Source organism: Thalassophryne amazonica, chromosome 17 (genome assembly GCF_902500255.1).
Source record: "Thalassophryne amazonica chromosome 17, fThaAma1.1, whole genome shotgun sequence".
Classification (NCBI taxonomy): domain Eukaryota; kingdom Metazoa; phylum Chordata; class Actinopteri; order Batrachoidiformes; family Batrachoididae; genus Thalassophryne; species Thalassophryne amazonica.
The window spans coordinates 73,788,837-73,803,116 of record NC_047119.1 but is presented as its reverse complement, the minus strand read 5'-3'; the positions used below and the strand labels follow the sequence as shown (position 1 = coordinate 73,803,116).

General features: G+C 43.5%; 2 protein-coding genes across 2 annotated transcripts; both read left to right on the top strand.

The window, feature by feature from the left end:
• The first annotated feature begins 268 nt into the window (after nt 1-268).
• Nucleotides 269-2,387, top strand: nkx6.1 (NK6 homeobox 1). The gene is made up of 3 exons (XM_034192184.1): nt 269-847; nt 934-1,106; nt 1,874-2,387. Exons 1-3 carry the CDS (start codon nt 340-342, stop codon nt 2,108-2,110), a joined length of 918 nt encoding a protein of 305 aa, XP_034048075.1. The 5' UTR covers nt 269-339; the 3' UTR covers nt 2,111-2,387.
• Nucleotides 2,388-9,543: 7,156 nt separating this feature from the next.
• On the top strand, nt 9,544-10,440 carry LOC117530013 (the record flags this gene model as incomplete). Its single annotated transcript, XM_034192943.1, has 1 exon — nt 9,544-10,440. A coding segment is annotated over one exon (897 nt), but the record flags the coding sequence as incomplete, so codon positions are not given.
• Between the last annotated feature and the right edge of the window lie 3,840 nt (nt 10,441-14,280).

Sequence of the window (14,280 nt, the reverse complement as noted above, 5' to 3'; positions counted from 1 at the left end):
GTTCGTCTTTTTTTTTTTTTTTTTTTTTTTTTTTTTTTTTATTAAAGTCCACTTCAGCCTTTGGTCGTACCGACAGCCAATCCGCAGCCGCTCTGGCCCCTGGCCCTACGTCACGGGACCGTCGCCCAATCCGGGCCGCGGACCTGCTGCGCTCCGCCGAGCTGGTCCTCAAACTTTTGACTTGGACTCAGCGGATCCGGGACGCGCAGGAGAGCCGCGCCGCGTGTGCACCGTCCCGGTGAGCCGATGTGACTTTTTGTCGCTTGGCTCCGGACTTGGACTTTTCTCTTCGGATTTGTGTCCCTGAGATGGGCTCGGCCCGCGGCTGAGGTTCTGGTGATGTTGGCCGTGGGTCAGATGGACGGGTCCCGACAGAGCGCCTTCGTCCTCGGCAGCCCCCCCCTGGCCGCTCTACACAGCATGGCGGAGATGAAGACCCCCCTGTACCCGGCCTTCCCGCTCTCCTGCACCGGACCCGCGTCCTCCACCTCGCCGGCCACCACCTCCCCGAACCCGGGCGGCATGGCCGCGTCCTCCCTGGGGATCAAAACTTCGTCGGGCCCGTCGTCCGGACTCGGGTCGCCGCAGCAGAGCTCCTCCGCCACCCCGCACGGGATTAACGACATCCTGAACCGGCCGTCCGTGTCCGCGGCCTCGGCGGGGATTCTGCCGGGTCTGCCCCGCTTCAGCAGCCTCAGCCCGCCGCCGCCGCCGGGACTCTACCTCAGCACGGCCGTGGCCCGGTACCCGAAGCCGCTGGCGGAGCTGCCGGGCCGGACGCCGATCTTCTGGCCCGGGGTGATGCAGAGCGCGCACTGGAGGGACGCCCGGTTCACCTGCTCGCCCCGTAAGTATGGACCCGACCCGACCGAACCGGGCCGCAGTGCCGCTCTGAGGCTGCCCGGGACTAAAGCAGATGTTTGTTTGTTTCAGATCAGAACTCGGTCCTGCTGGACAAGGACGGGAAACGGAAACACACGCGGCCCACCTTCTCCGGTCAGCAGATCTTTGCTCTGGAAAAAACTTTTGAACAAACCAAATATCTGGCGGGACCCGAACGAGCCCGGCTGGCCTACTCCCTGGGCATGACGGAGAGCCAGGTCAAGGTACACACGACACACAGCCCGCTCCTCCCGGTACATATGCTGCTGACGATCACTTCTTTTTTCGCTGTTCAACGTTAATTTGGTTTATATATATGTACACACACACACACACACACATATATATATATATATATATATTTGTTAGTGGATATTAATGAATAAATGTAAATATAAATTAATAAATCAAATCAAACTGAAGATCCGCATTCATCCATTCATTGATTCATTCATAACTTAATCGAATGAAATCATCGCAACAACTTAATACTAAAAATAAATACTAACCAAAAAAATAAAAAAATTATGAAAACAGGAAAGAAAAATAAAATCATTTTCATGAAAATAGGAGAGGAAAAAATTATTTTAATGAAAAGAGGATAAAATAAACATTTTCATGAAAACAGGAAAAATAAGCATTTTAATGAAAACCGTAAAGAAAAAAATAAATATTTTAATGAAAACAAGAAAACATAAGTATTTTACTAAAAATAGAAAAAAAAAATGAAAACAGAAACAACATTTTAATAAAAAGAGAAAAAACCCCATTTGGATTAAACAGAGAAATGAACATTTTAATAAAAGCAGAAAAGTGAATATTTGAATAAAAACATGGTTAAAGTTGTAAAAGGTGTTTTGTGTCTTTTCGCCTGAAGGCCTCACAGGAAGACTTGAGTCGGTTTCATCTTACTTTATTTTTTTCATCTCGGTTCCGCACTTTGTCTGGTGGAGCTGTCGGAACCTAAGAGAACCGTGTTTTTGTGGCCCAGGTTTGGTTCCAGAACAGAAGGACGAAGTGGAGGAAGAAACACGCGGCGGAAATGGCCTCGGCCAAAAAGAAGCAGGACTCAGAGACCGAGAGACTCAAAGCTTCGGACCAGGACGACGACGACTACAACAAGCCTCTGGACCCGAACTCGGACGACGAGAAAATTACACAGCTGCTGAAAAAACACAAACCGGGGCCGTCGGTGCTGGTGCACAGCTCGGAGCCCGACAGCCCCTGATCCGCACCGGCGGCCCTTTTGGCACAGAGACAGACGGGACCCGGGACCCGGGACCCGGGACTCGGACACTCCGGCGGAGGAGGGTGTAAATAGAAACGTGAGTTGTGACGGTAGAAACGATAATTTATGTGTAAAAACGTTCGGGACTTCCACGAGGCTCCCGGGAGGTTCGGGTCGGACTGCGGAGCCCGGAGGACTGTGAGGGTTCGGATGGTTCCGGCACACGGTTCCTCTTCGGTTCTGACACTGAATGGATTCTGTAAGGCACTTTTAATAATAAGAAGAATAAGAATAATAATAAAAAAACCAAACCAACCAGGTGACTTCTGCCCGATCCTTCTTCTCTGTTACAACTAAACACACGTTTATTACAACAGTCCGCGCGTTTTCACACACGTTTAATGATAATAATAATAATAATAATAATAATGATAATAATAATAATTTGTTGTTGTTTGTCGGTGTTTTTTTTTTTTTTTTTTTTGCTGGGCGGAGCTCGGACGTCCTGATGGATGTGAGGACCGGATCGGGGTCTCGGATCAGGGTCCGGATCGTGTCCGCTGGCAGTGACGAACGCTGATGTCTCGCGGTCTGATGATCTTCTCCAAATTAAAACCCACTGAAGCGCTCCGGAGCCACTTCTGCTGATCTTCAATCTCCGCGCGTGGATCCGCTTCGTCACCACATAAATAATGCACCGCAATATATATAAAAAACATTTCAATAATGCACAGCCGGATTCTTTATTAAATAATATACATTTAAATACTTATCAACATAGGGCGAATAATAAATACACAACCACATTTTCAATCGACTATAAATAATTTACAAAAATATTTAGCATCTTATAAATAACTGTATTCCGTAGTATTTGTCAACTTGAGCAGCACACATCGAATATTTGTTAAAATAAATAATACACAAGTAACATTTGGAATACTAACCATGTTTTAATAATATGCTATATAATTGTCAAAATAATCAAAATAATACACATTTAATGTTTAGCATCACAGTATACATAATGTTCAACAGTATATGTCAGCATAATAAATAAAATGCAATTTGTATCATGACATAAACAATATACACGTAATATTTGCCCTCATATTTACAAAAAAATACACACATTTGTTGCAAAATAAATAGTCATATTTGCTCCCTGTTGTCACATATTTGTCATGATAACGTAAACAATATCTGAGCTCATTTGATAAAGAATTTACATATTTGTCACCATAATATAAATAATAGTAATATTTTTCAGCATAAAAATATACACATATTTTCATATTATTCCTGTCCTTATGTGCCTTTGTCTTGTGTCTCCTGTGTGCCTGCACCCCGTGGGACCCCCGGGGCTGGTGCAGGGCTGCTGGAAGGTGGGCTAAATGTTCCTCTGAATCAAGGTGTATTTCCAAAATAAATAACAAACACGCGTCACATAAAGTAAGCGTAACTTTGATAACCATATTAAAAATATACACATTTTTCATCATAACATAAACAACATGCAGAAATATTTGTCCTCATTTGATAAAGACTAAATATATTTGTCTGAAATGATAAATAACAGTAATATTTGCTGAAAAATAAATCTTAGAATATACAGGTATTTTTCCATTATGATATAAACAATATTCATGTAATATTTGTCCTCATAAATAATATACATATGTTTGTCTTCATAATATAAATAATATAAAGTATTATTTGCGCTCATCATAATAAAACTATACACAATATTTGACAACATAATGTAAATAATATACAGCAATATTTATCTTCATATTATAAAAAACACATTTAGCAACATACTGTAAATAGCATAAATCAGTATTTGTTGTCATTATAAATAAAAACTATTTGTCAAAATAACGTAAATATATTTGTCAACACAATGTAATTAATATCTAGTGGTCCTTATATAGAAATACAGGCATATTTGTCATAATGTCAGTAATGCACAAACCACTAAGGTGACTAAGATGTGTTGTTATAAATACTGTGGACACAGTATTTGTCAAAATAATGTAAATATAAATCGTAAATTGTCAACATAATATAGAATTTGCATCATCTACGAACAAAATGCACACACGAATTATATAAGTGGCGTGGAATGGACACGGTGTGAGGACTCGGACTAAATGGGCCCTGAGGCCCGTCGGTACCGGATCCTGTCCACGATGACCGGGAGTTGAAGCTCCGCCCAGCTGCACTTTGTGACGTTGTTGGAGAATGACTGTAAAGCGAATTAATTTTTTTTTTTTTTTTAACTTTTAAATATTTCTGTCGGATGACTCATTCATGTCGCGCTGATCCGGATCGGTCGTGATCCTGGTCTTCAGTCTTTCGGTCGTTTGGATTAATGCGCGCGGCTGGATCTCTTTTTTTATTCCTTTTCTTTCAACAGCTGAAGTGTGACTGCGTGTCTTTGCTCGTGGGTGATTTATTTGTGTCCAGACACACAGAGTTTATATCGTTGGATTCAAAACGCGACATGAAACCGGCCCTGTTCGTGCGTGTGCGCGTGCCAGCAGAGGTGAGTCGACCCGGAGTCGCGGTGATTTCGGTGTGTTTAGACTCCGGTTCGTGAAATTTATTCACGATTTCAACATTAAGAGGAGTCATACTCACGATGACAAATACAAAGAATTCTGCTGTCACAATACAAAATAAAATAAAATAACAAAACCCAGAAAATAACCAAGTTTATTATTTTTGAAAATCCAAGACAGCAATCAAGATTATAAAAAAAAAAAACCCAGCCAACAATTGATTATTAAAAAAAATCCCAGAAAGCAATAAAGATTATTAAAACTCAGAAAGCACCAGGAAGCACTTTATGACGTAACACAAGAAGATGATGAAGGAAAACAAAACCTCTTTGGTCCATTTCCAGGCTCATCTTTTCGTCGGTTTGCTTCTGTCGTTTTTTTGGGACTCTGTCTAAAACTGTGCACGTGTTCAGAGGTCCGTGCACGTGGACCACGTTTGTGAGACGATAATGCGCGCCGCGCTCACACGTGGCGCGGGGTCACCGCGTGCACAGAGGGGTCAGAACAGACACGTTCCGCATTAAAGGAAAGTTGAGGGTTTTGTTAATTTTAAAGACTGCTAGCAGTCAGAGATCCAAATCAGCTGTTCCCAAACTCAGGAGGGCCACGCCCACACAAGACCAAGATTAAAATCCTGTAATTAACAAATATTTCATTTATTATATTAAACAAATCTCAGTGCAACAATGAAACTCAGAGATTTTAAATCGTTTTAATGCCGCCTCACGGGCAACATGCAGTACCTCTGCAGGCCACGAGGGGGCAGCCGGCCACACTTTGGTAGCCACTGCTGGAAATGTTGGAAATGAACTCGAACTGTTTATTTCTCAACCTGAGGACGGTGCTTGTGCTTTTTCTGAACACAAAATTTATAGTTTTACACTCATATCATACAGTACCTGGTCCCTGGTACAACTGGAACAACTTTGTATCACACAAACAGTTGCTGAGACTTGGACTCTCATTGTGAAGGAACATCAGCTACAACAGTTTGTCCAGGTGGTGTGTGGACGGGATCCGGCTCACACAACCATCAGTGTTCAGGGTTGAGGACCCTGAGAGGAACGAGAGCACAGTGTTTAATAAGAAACAAGAATTTATCATTTAACCCTGAACAGAGGCTCTGGGAACATGAAAGATGACCATCACATCTGTCTGTTGTGCCATCTTTATCATCTTCTTCACACGTGACCGTCGTCTGTTTCACGTGTGTCTGTTGTCTGATTCAAGTGTGTCTGTCATCTGTTTCATGTGTGCCCATTGTCTGTTTCACATCTATCATTTGCTTCACATGTGACTATTGTCTGTTTCAGGTGAGTCTGTGTTCTGCTTCATGCATGTCTGTGTTCTGCTTCATGCATGTCTGTGTTCTGCTTCAGGGATGTCTGTGTTCTGCTTCATGGGTGTCTGTCCTCTGCTTCATGGTTGCTTGTTGTCTGCTTCATAGGTGTCTGTCATTTGTTTCATGTCTGTCATCTGTTTCACGTGTGTCAATCTCCTGTTTCACAGGTGTCTCTTTCTTGTGTGTCTGTAATCTGGTTCACATTTGGCTTGCCTCTACTGGTGGTTGGCTCTCACTGCGGTATTGTATCACTTCCTGTTCCGGAGCACAGCGGTGTTTTTCTGTATCTGTTAGCTGTTTAATCTGCGCAGTTAGATTGATCTAGTTATCTAGATTACGATTTGTTTCACAGTGTAATCTTCACGTGCCTTAACTAAAGCACTCCTTCTGCTGAATCACCTCTAAATTATTTACACATTATTCACTTTGCGTGTTTTAGGTTAGCATAGCTACTAGCTCTTAGCCGGTTTAGCATGGCGGCTTCTCCTGTCTCTCCCGCACTTTTCTGCTCTGGGTGTGAAATGTTTAGTTATTCCTCGGCCTCCTTTAGCAGTAACGGTACTTGTAATAAGTGTAGCTTATTCGTAGCTTTGGAGGCCAGGCTGGACGAATTGGAGACTCGGCTCCGCACCGTGGAAAATTCTACAGCTAGCCAGGCCCCTGTAGTCGGTGCGGACCAAGGTAGCTTAGCCGCCGTTAGTTCCCTCCCGGCAGATCCCGAGCAGTCGGGAAAGCAGGCTGACTGGGTGACTGTGAGGAGGAAGCGTAGCCCTAAACAGAAGCCCCGTGTACACCGCCAACCCGTCCACATTTCTAACCGTTTTTCCCCACTCGACAACACACCCGCCGAGGATCAAACTCTGGTTATTGGCGACTCTGTTTTGAGAAATGTGAAGTTAGCGACACCAGCAACCATAGTCAATTGTCTTCCGGGGGCCAGAGCAGGCGACATTGAAGGAAATTTGAAACTGCTGGCTAAGGCTAAGCGTAAATTTGGTAAGATTGTAATTCACGTCGGCAGTAATGACACTCGGTTATGCCAATCGGAGGTCACTAAAATTAACATTAAATCGGTGTGTAACTTTGCAAAAACAGTGTCGGACTCTGTAGTTTTCTCTGGGCCCCTCCCCAATCGGACCGGGAGTGACATGTTTAGCCGCATGTTCTCCTTGAATTGCTGGCTGTCTGAGTGGTGTCCAAAAAATGAGGTGGTCTTCATAGATAATTGGCAAAGCTTCTGGGGAAAACCTGGTCTTGTTAGGAGAGACGGCATCCATCCCACTTTGGATGGAGCAGCTCTCATTTCTAGAAATCTGGCCAATTTTCTTAAATCCTCCAAACTGTGACTATCCAGGGTTGGGACCAGGAAGCAGAGTTGTAGTCTTACACACCTCTCTGCAGCTTCTCTCCCCCTGCCATCCCCTCATTACCCCATCCCCGTAGAGACGGTGCCTGCTCCCAGACCACCAATAACCAGCAAAAATCTATTTAAGCATAAAAATTCAAAAAGAAAAAATAATATAGCACCTTCAACTGCACCACAGACTAAAACAGTTAAATGTGGTCTATTAAACATTAGGTCTCTCTCTTCTAAGTCCCTGTTGGTAAATGATATAATAATTGATCAACATATTGATTTATTCTGCCTTACAGAAACCTGGTTACAGCAGGATGAATATGTTAGTTTAAATGAGTCAACACCCCCGAGTCACACTAACTGTCAGAATGCTCGTAGCACGGGCCGGGGCGGAGGATTAGCAGCAATCTTCCATTCCAGCTTATTAATTAATCAAAAACCCAGACAGAGCTTTAATTCATTTGAAAGCTTGTCTCTTAGTCTTGTCCATCCAAATTGGAAGTCCCAAAAACCAGTTTTATTTGTTATTATCTATCGTCCACCTGGTCGTTACTGTGAGTTTCTCTGTGAATTTTCAGACCTTTTGTCTGACTTAGTGCTTAGCTCAGATAAGCTAATTATAGTGGGCGATTTTAACATCCACACAGATGCTGAGAATGACAGCCTCAACACTGCATTTAATCTATTATTAGACTCTATTGGCTTTGCTCAAAAAGTAAATGAGTCCACCCACCACTTTAATCATATCTTAGATCTTGTTCTGACTTATGGTATGGAAATAGAAGACTTAACAGTATTCCCTGAAAACTCCCTTCTGTCTGATCATTTCTTAATAACATTTACATTTACTCTGATGGACTACCCAGCAGTGGGGAATAAGTTTCATTACACTAGAAGGCTTTCAGAAAGCGCTGTAACTAGGTTTAAGGATATGATTCCTTCTTTATGTTCTCTAATGCCATATACCAACACAGTGCAGAGTAGCTACCTAAACTCTGTAAGGGAGATAGAGTATCTCGTCAATAGTTTTACATCCTCATTGAAGACAACTTTGGATGCTGTAGCTCCTCTGAAAAAGAGAGCTTTAAATCAGAAGTGTCTGACTCCGTGGTATAACTCACAAACTCGTAGCTTAAAGCAGATAACCCGTAAGTTGGAGAGGAAATGGCGTCTCACTAATTTAGAAGATCTTCACTTAGCCTGGAAAAAGAGTCTGTTGCTCTATAAAAAAGCCCTCCGTAAAGCTAGGACATCTTTCTACTCATCACTAATTGAAGAAAATAAGAACAACCCCAGGTTTCTTTTCAGCACTGTAGCCAGGCTGACAAAGAGTCAGAGCTCTATTGAGCTGAATATTCCATTAACTTTAACTAGTAATGACTTCATGACTTTCTTTGCTAACAAAATTTTAACTATTAGAGAAAAAATTACTCATAACCATCCCAAAGACGTATCGTTATCTTTGGCTGCTTTCAGTGATGCCGGTATTTGGTTAGACTCTTTCTCTCCGATTGTTCTGTCTGAGTTATTTTCATTAGTTACTTCATCCAAACCATCAACATGTTTATTAGACCCCATTCCTACCAGGCTGCTCAAGGAAGCCCTACCATTATTTAATGCTTCGATCTTAAATATGATCAATCTATCTTTGTTAGTTGGCTATGTACCACAGGCTTTTAAGGTGGCAGTAATTAAAGCATTACTTAAAAAGCCATCACTTGACCCAGCTATCTTAGCTAATTTTAGGCCAATCTCCAACCTTCCTTTTCTCTCAAAAATTCTTGAAAGGGTAGTTGTAAAACAGCTAACTGATCATCTGCAGAGGAATGGTCTATTTGAAGAGTTTCAGTCAGGTTTTAGAATTCATCATAGTACAGAAACAGCATTAGTGAAGGTTACAAATGATCTTCTTAGGGCCTCGGACAGTGGACTCATCTCTGTGCTTGTTCTGTTAGACCTCAGTGCTGCTTTTGATACTGTTGACCATAAAATTTTATTACAGAGATTAGAGCATGCCATAGGTATTCAAGGCACTGCGCTGCGGTGGTTTGAATCATATTTGTCTAATAGATTACAATTTGTTCATGTAAATGGGGAATCTTCTTCACAGACTAAAGTTAATTATGGAGTTCCACAAGGTTCTGTGCTAGGACCAATTTTATTCACTTTATACATGCTTCCCTTAGGCAGTATTATTAGACGGTATTGCTTAAATTTTCATTGTTACGCAGATGATACCCAGCTTTATCTATCCATGAAGCCAGAGGACACACACCAATTAGCTAAACTGCAGGATTGTCTTACAGACATAAAGACATGGATGACCTCTAATTTCCTGCTTTTAAACTCAGATAAATCTGAAGTTATTGTACTTGGCCCCACAAATCTTAGAAACATGGTGTCTAACCAGATCCTTACTCTGGATGGCATTACCCTGACCTCTAGTAATACTGTGAGAAATCTTGGAGTCATTTTTGATCAGGATATGTCATTCAAAGCGCATATTAAACAAATATGTAGGACTGCTTTTTTGCATTTACGCAATATCTCTAAAATCAGAAAGGTCTTGTCTCAGAGTGATGCTGAAAAACTAATTCATGCATTTATTTCCTCTAGGCTGGACTATTGTAATTCATTATTATCAGGTTGTCCTAAAAGTTCCCTGAAAAGCCTTCAGTTAATTCAAAATGCTGCAGCCAGAGTACTGACGGGGACTAGAAGGAGAGAGCATATCTCACCCATATTGGCCTCTCTTCATTGGCTTCCTGTTAATTCTAGAATAGAATTTAAAATTCTTCTTCTTACTTATAAGGTTTTGAATAATCAGGTCCCATCTTATCTTAGGGACCTCGTAGTACCATATCACCCCAATAGAGCGCTTCGCTCTCAGACTGCAGGCTTACTTGTAGTTCCTAGGGTTTGTAAGAGTAGAATGGGAGGCAGAGCCTTCAGCTTTCAGGCTCCTCTCCTGTGGAACCAGCTCCCAATTCAGATCAGGGAGACAGACACCCTCTCTACTTTTAAGATTAGGCTTAAAACTTTCCTTTTTGCTAAAGCTTATAGTTAGGGCTGGATCAGGTGACCCTGAACCATCCCTTAGTTATGCTGCTATAGACGTAGACTGCTGGGGGGTTCCCATGATGCACTGTTTCTTTCTCTTTTTGCTCTGTATGCACCACTCTGCATTTAATCATTAGTGATCGATCTCTGCTCCCCTCCACAGCATGTCTTTTTCCTGGTTCTCTCCCTCAGCCCCAACCAGTCCCAGCAGAAGACTGCCCCTCCCTGAGCCTGGTTCTGCTGGAGGTTTCTTCCTGTTAAAAGGGAGTTTTTCCTTCCCACTGTAGCCAAGTGCTTGCTCACAGGGGGTCGTTTTGACCGTTGGGGTTTTACATAATTATTGTATGGCCTTGCCTTACAATATAAAGCGCCTTGGGGCAACTGTTTGTTGTGATTTGGCGCTATATAAAAAAATTGATTGATTGATTGATTTGTCGGTTGTCTGGTTCACAGGTGTCTGTCGTGTCACATCTGTCTATTTCACTCGCCTTATCTGTTTTACATGTGTCTGTTGTCTGTTTCCTGCATGTTTGATCTCTCTTTCATGTGTCTCTGTTGTCTGCTTCACATGTGTCTGTTATTTGTTTCATGCGTGTGTCAGCGTGTCCACTGAGACATTGGCATCAATTTGACCAGTTAACACTCAGCCTAGGCTCGTGTGTCATACATCACACTGACAAAGTGAGGAACCTTGGGGTAATTTTTGATCCTTCGTTGTCCTTTGACCTCCACATTAGAAATATTACTAGGACTGCTTTCTTCCACCTGTGAAATATAGCAAAGATTCGTCCCATCCTGTCTATGGCTGATGCTGAGACCCTGATCCATGCGTTCATCTCTTCTAGATTGGACTACTGCAATGTTCTATTTTCTGGTTTATCAGAGTCCAGCATTAGGGGTCTCCAATTGGTTCAAAATGCTGCAGCCAGACGTTTGACAGGAAGCAGCAAGTTCGACCACATTACACCCATTTTGGCGTCTCTTCACTGGCTTCCTGTCCCAGTGAGATCAGATTTTAAGGTTCTCCTACTAACCTATAAAATTGTTCATGGACTGGCACCTCCCTACTTAGCTGACCTAATTAAACCTTACGTACCGGCCCAGGCTTTGCGTTCTCAGGGTGCAGGACTACTTTGTGTCCCTAAAGCAAGGTTTACACATAGACGGTTTTGTCGGTGGGCAGTACGTAGACCAAAGTTCGCGGTAGTTCCGGCTGTTTTCGCGGTGGAAAGGGGCGGAGCATTTCGCCGGCGTTTTGGCCGCTGTACTATCCATACGCGGATAAAACGCCGTTAAATCCACCAAATAAAGCGGTGTTTTGACGCCGTAGCATCCGGCACATGTCAGGCAACGGGGGTTAATACCCAGTTCTATCCGTTACAATCGCAGGTTAAGACGCGCGTGAGAATGGCGGTGTTCTGCTGCCGCTGATAATGCCCTGTGTACCACTGGATTTATCCAGGCAAATCCTGCATTACTCCAGGAACTTTTGCATATAGGAACCGCCCCCAGAGTATAATAGGCTGAAGCCTCTGTCACTGCAGGGGGAGGGAGATCATACTCAGCCTTTTCTTCTCCTTCCTTTTACCCTCCTCAACGTGTTGCTCCATCTCCACCACAGGGCTACCCTCTGCTTCTGAACCAGACCTCTTGGTAAGTCCTTGCCGCTGCCAATTGTCTTTTAGGAGGCATACTGGAGCTTCTCTGCAAAAATATCTGGAGCTGGCCGTGAGTGAGAGGCCTGCATGCAGCGCGCTAGCATTTTTTTACTGACCGCCGCCTATCGGCCGTTTGGAACGCCGTTAACCGGGAGGTGGCATTTAGAACGGCGTACTGTCCGCTAGCGCCGCCGTTTTGTCTGCCTCTCTCACCGGTTAAAACGCCCTTGAGGACACGGATATGGGCTCTATCGCCGTTTTACACACCGTTGATTAGAGATACAACGCCGGCCGCCAATTACAGCGGTGTAAACTGCGGCACTACAGGAAGGGGCAGGATGAAACAGCGATTAAAAAGTATCAAACGCCGTTGTTCGCGTTGTCTCCGTCATCACGCCAATTCTCCAGGAGCGCTCCCGGAATTATTCGACATGTTGAATAATTTTTTAGACGATTCCCGGTAAAGCCGGAACTAAGCCACGCCCCCTAGTGCCGGCGTTAACAACGGCGTGTGATCCTTAAGACAGCCAAAAACTCTTCCGGGACGCTTCCGGGAGCTCTTACTGTCTATGTGTAAACGGGGCTTTAAGGATCAGTCAGTATAAAAATGCTAGCGCGCTGCATGCAGGCCTCTCACTCGCGGCCAGCTCCAGATATTTTTGCAGAGAAGCTCCAGTATGCCTCCTAAAAGAAAATTGGCAGTGGCAGAGAAGAAAACCCTGCAGTGACAGAGGCTTCAGCCTATTATACTCTGGGGGCGGTGCCTATATGCAAAAGTTCCTGGAGTAACGCAGGATTTGCCTGGATAAATCCAGCAGTACACAGGGCATTATCGGCGGCAGCAGAACACCGCCGTTCTCACGCGCGTCTTAACCTGCGATTGTAAAGGATAGAACTGGGTATTAACCCCCGTTGCCTGACGTGTGCTGGATGGTACGGCGTCAAAACGCTGCTTTATTCGGCGGATTTAGCAGCGTTTTATCCGCATATTTGCGGATAGTACGGCTCTCAAAACGCCGGCGAAATGCTCCGCCCCTTTCCACCGAGAAAACAGCCGGAACTACCGCGAACTTCGGTCTACGTACTGCCCGCCGACAAAACTGTCTATGTGTAAACCTTGCTTAAGAAGTCTGTGGGTCACAGAGCTTTCTCTTATCGTGCCCCTGTTCTGTGGAATGATCTCCCTGCGTCAATAAAACAGTCAGATTCTGTGGAGACTTTCAAGTCCAGACTTAAGACGCACTTATTTTCCCTTTCATATGACAAGCATACTGGTATAATATGTTTCTATGCTCTTTACTCTTTTAATTCATTTTATTAGTAAACAGAGCGTGCTATGGCCTCAACTTCACCTAAATTCTGAGTCTTTTAGTGAAGTTTAGGGAGTGGCCGGGGATCACCTTAGTATTTATCTGTTTTTCTTGTTGATAAATGCTGACAAATTATACAGTATTTTTTGTCTTTCTGATGCCTGATTCTGTTTTTTTTTCTTTTCTCTCTGTTTGAGGTGCGGCTCCATCCAGAGATGGGTGTGGTATCTGTTTGTGTCTGTAGCATGGTCCAAGCAGAGGGTCACCCCTTTGAGTCTGGTCTGCTTGAGGTTTCTTCCTCAGAGGGAGTTTTTTCTTACCACTGCTGCTCTGGGGGTTAGTAAGGTTAGACCTTACTTGTGTGAAGCGCCTTGAGGCAACTCTGTTGTGATTTGGTGCTATATAAATGAAAATAAATTGAAATTGAAAAGCTGCTTCACAGGTTTCTGTCGTCTGTGTCACATCTGTTTCACGCATGTCTGATCTCTGTTTTATGCGTCTGTTGTCTGTTTCATCCGTGTTTGATCTATCTTTCATGTGTCTCTGTTTGCTTCATATGTGTATCATTTCTTTCATGCTTATCTGTCATCTGTTTTATGCATGTTTGTTGTCTGTTTCATGGTTGTCTGTCATCTGTTTTGCGTGTTACCTGTTGTCTGTTTCATGCGTGTCTGTGATGCTTCACAGGTGTCTGTCGTCTGTTTCACGCGTATCAATTTCTGTTTCATCTGTGTCTCCTTCATGTGTGTCTGCCATGTGGTTCACGCTTGTCAGTTGTCTGGTTCACAGGTGTCTGTCATCTATATCATATCTGTCTGTTTCACGCATGTCTGTTGTCTGTTTCATCCGTGTTTGATCTATCTTTCATGTGTCTCTGTT

Coding starts and splice junctions, on each gene's coding strand:
- nkx6.1 (XM_034192184.1), top strand. CDS start 340: ATGTTGGCCGTGGGTCAGATGGACGGGTCCCGACAGAGCGCCTTCGTC. Junction 848..933: donor CCGGTTCACCTGCTCGCCCC/GTAAGTATGGAC, acceptor TGTTTGTTTCAG/ATCAGAACTCGGTCCTGCTG. Junction 1,107..1,873: donor TGACGGAGAGCCAGGTCAAG/GTACACACGACA, acceptor TTTGTGGCCCAG/GTTTGGTTCCAGAACAGAAG.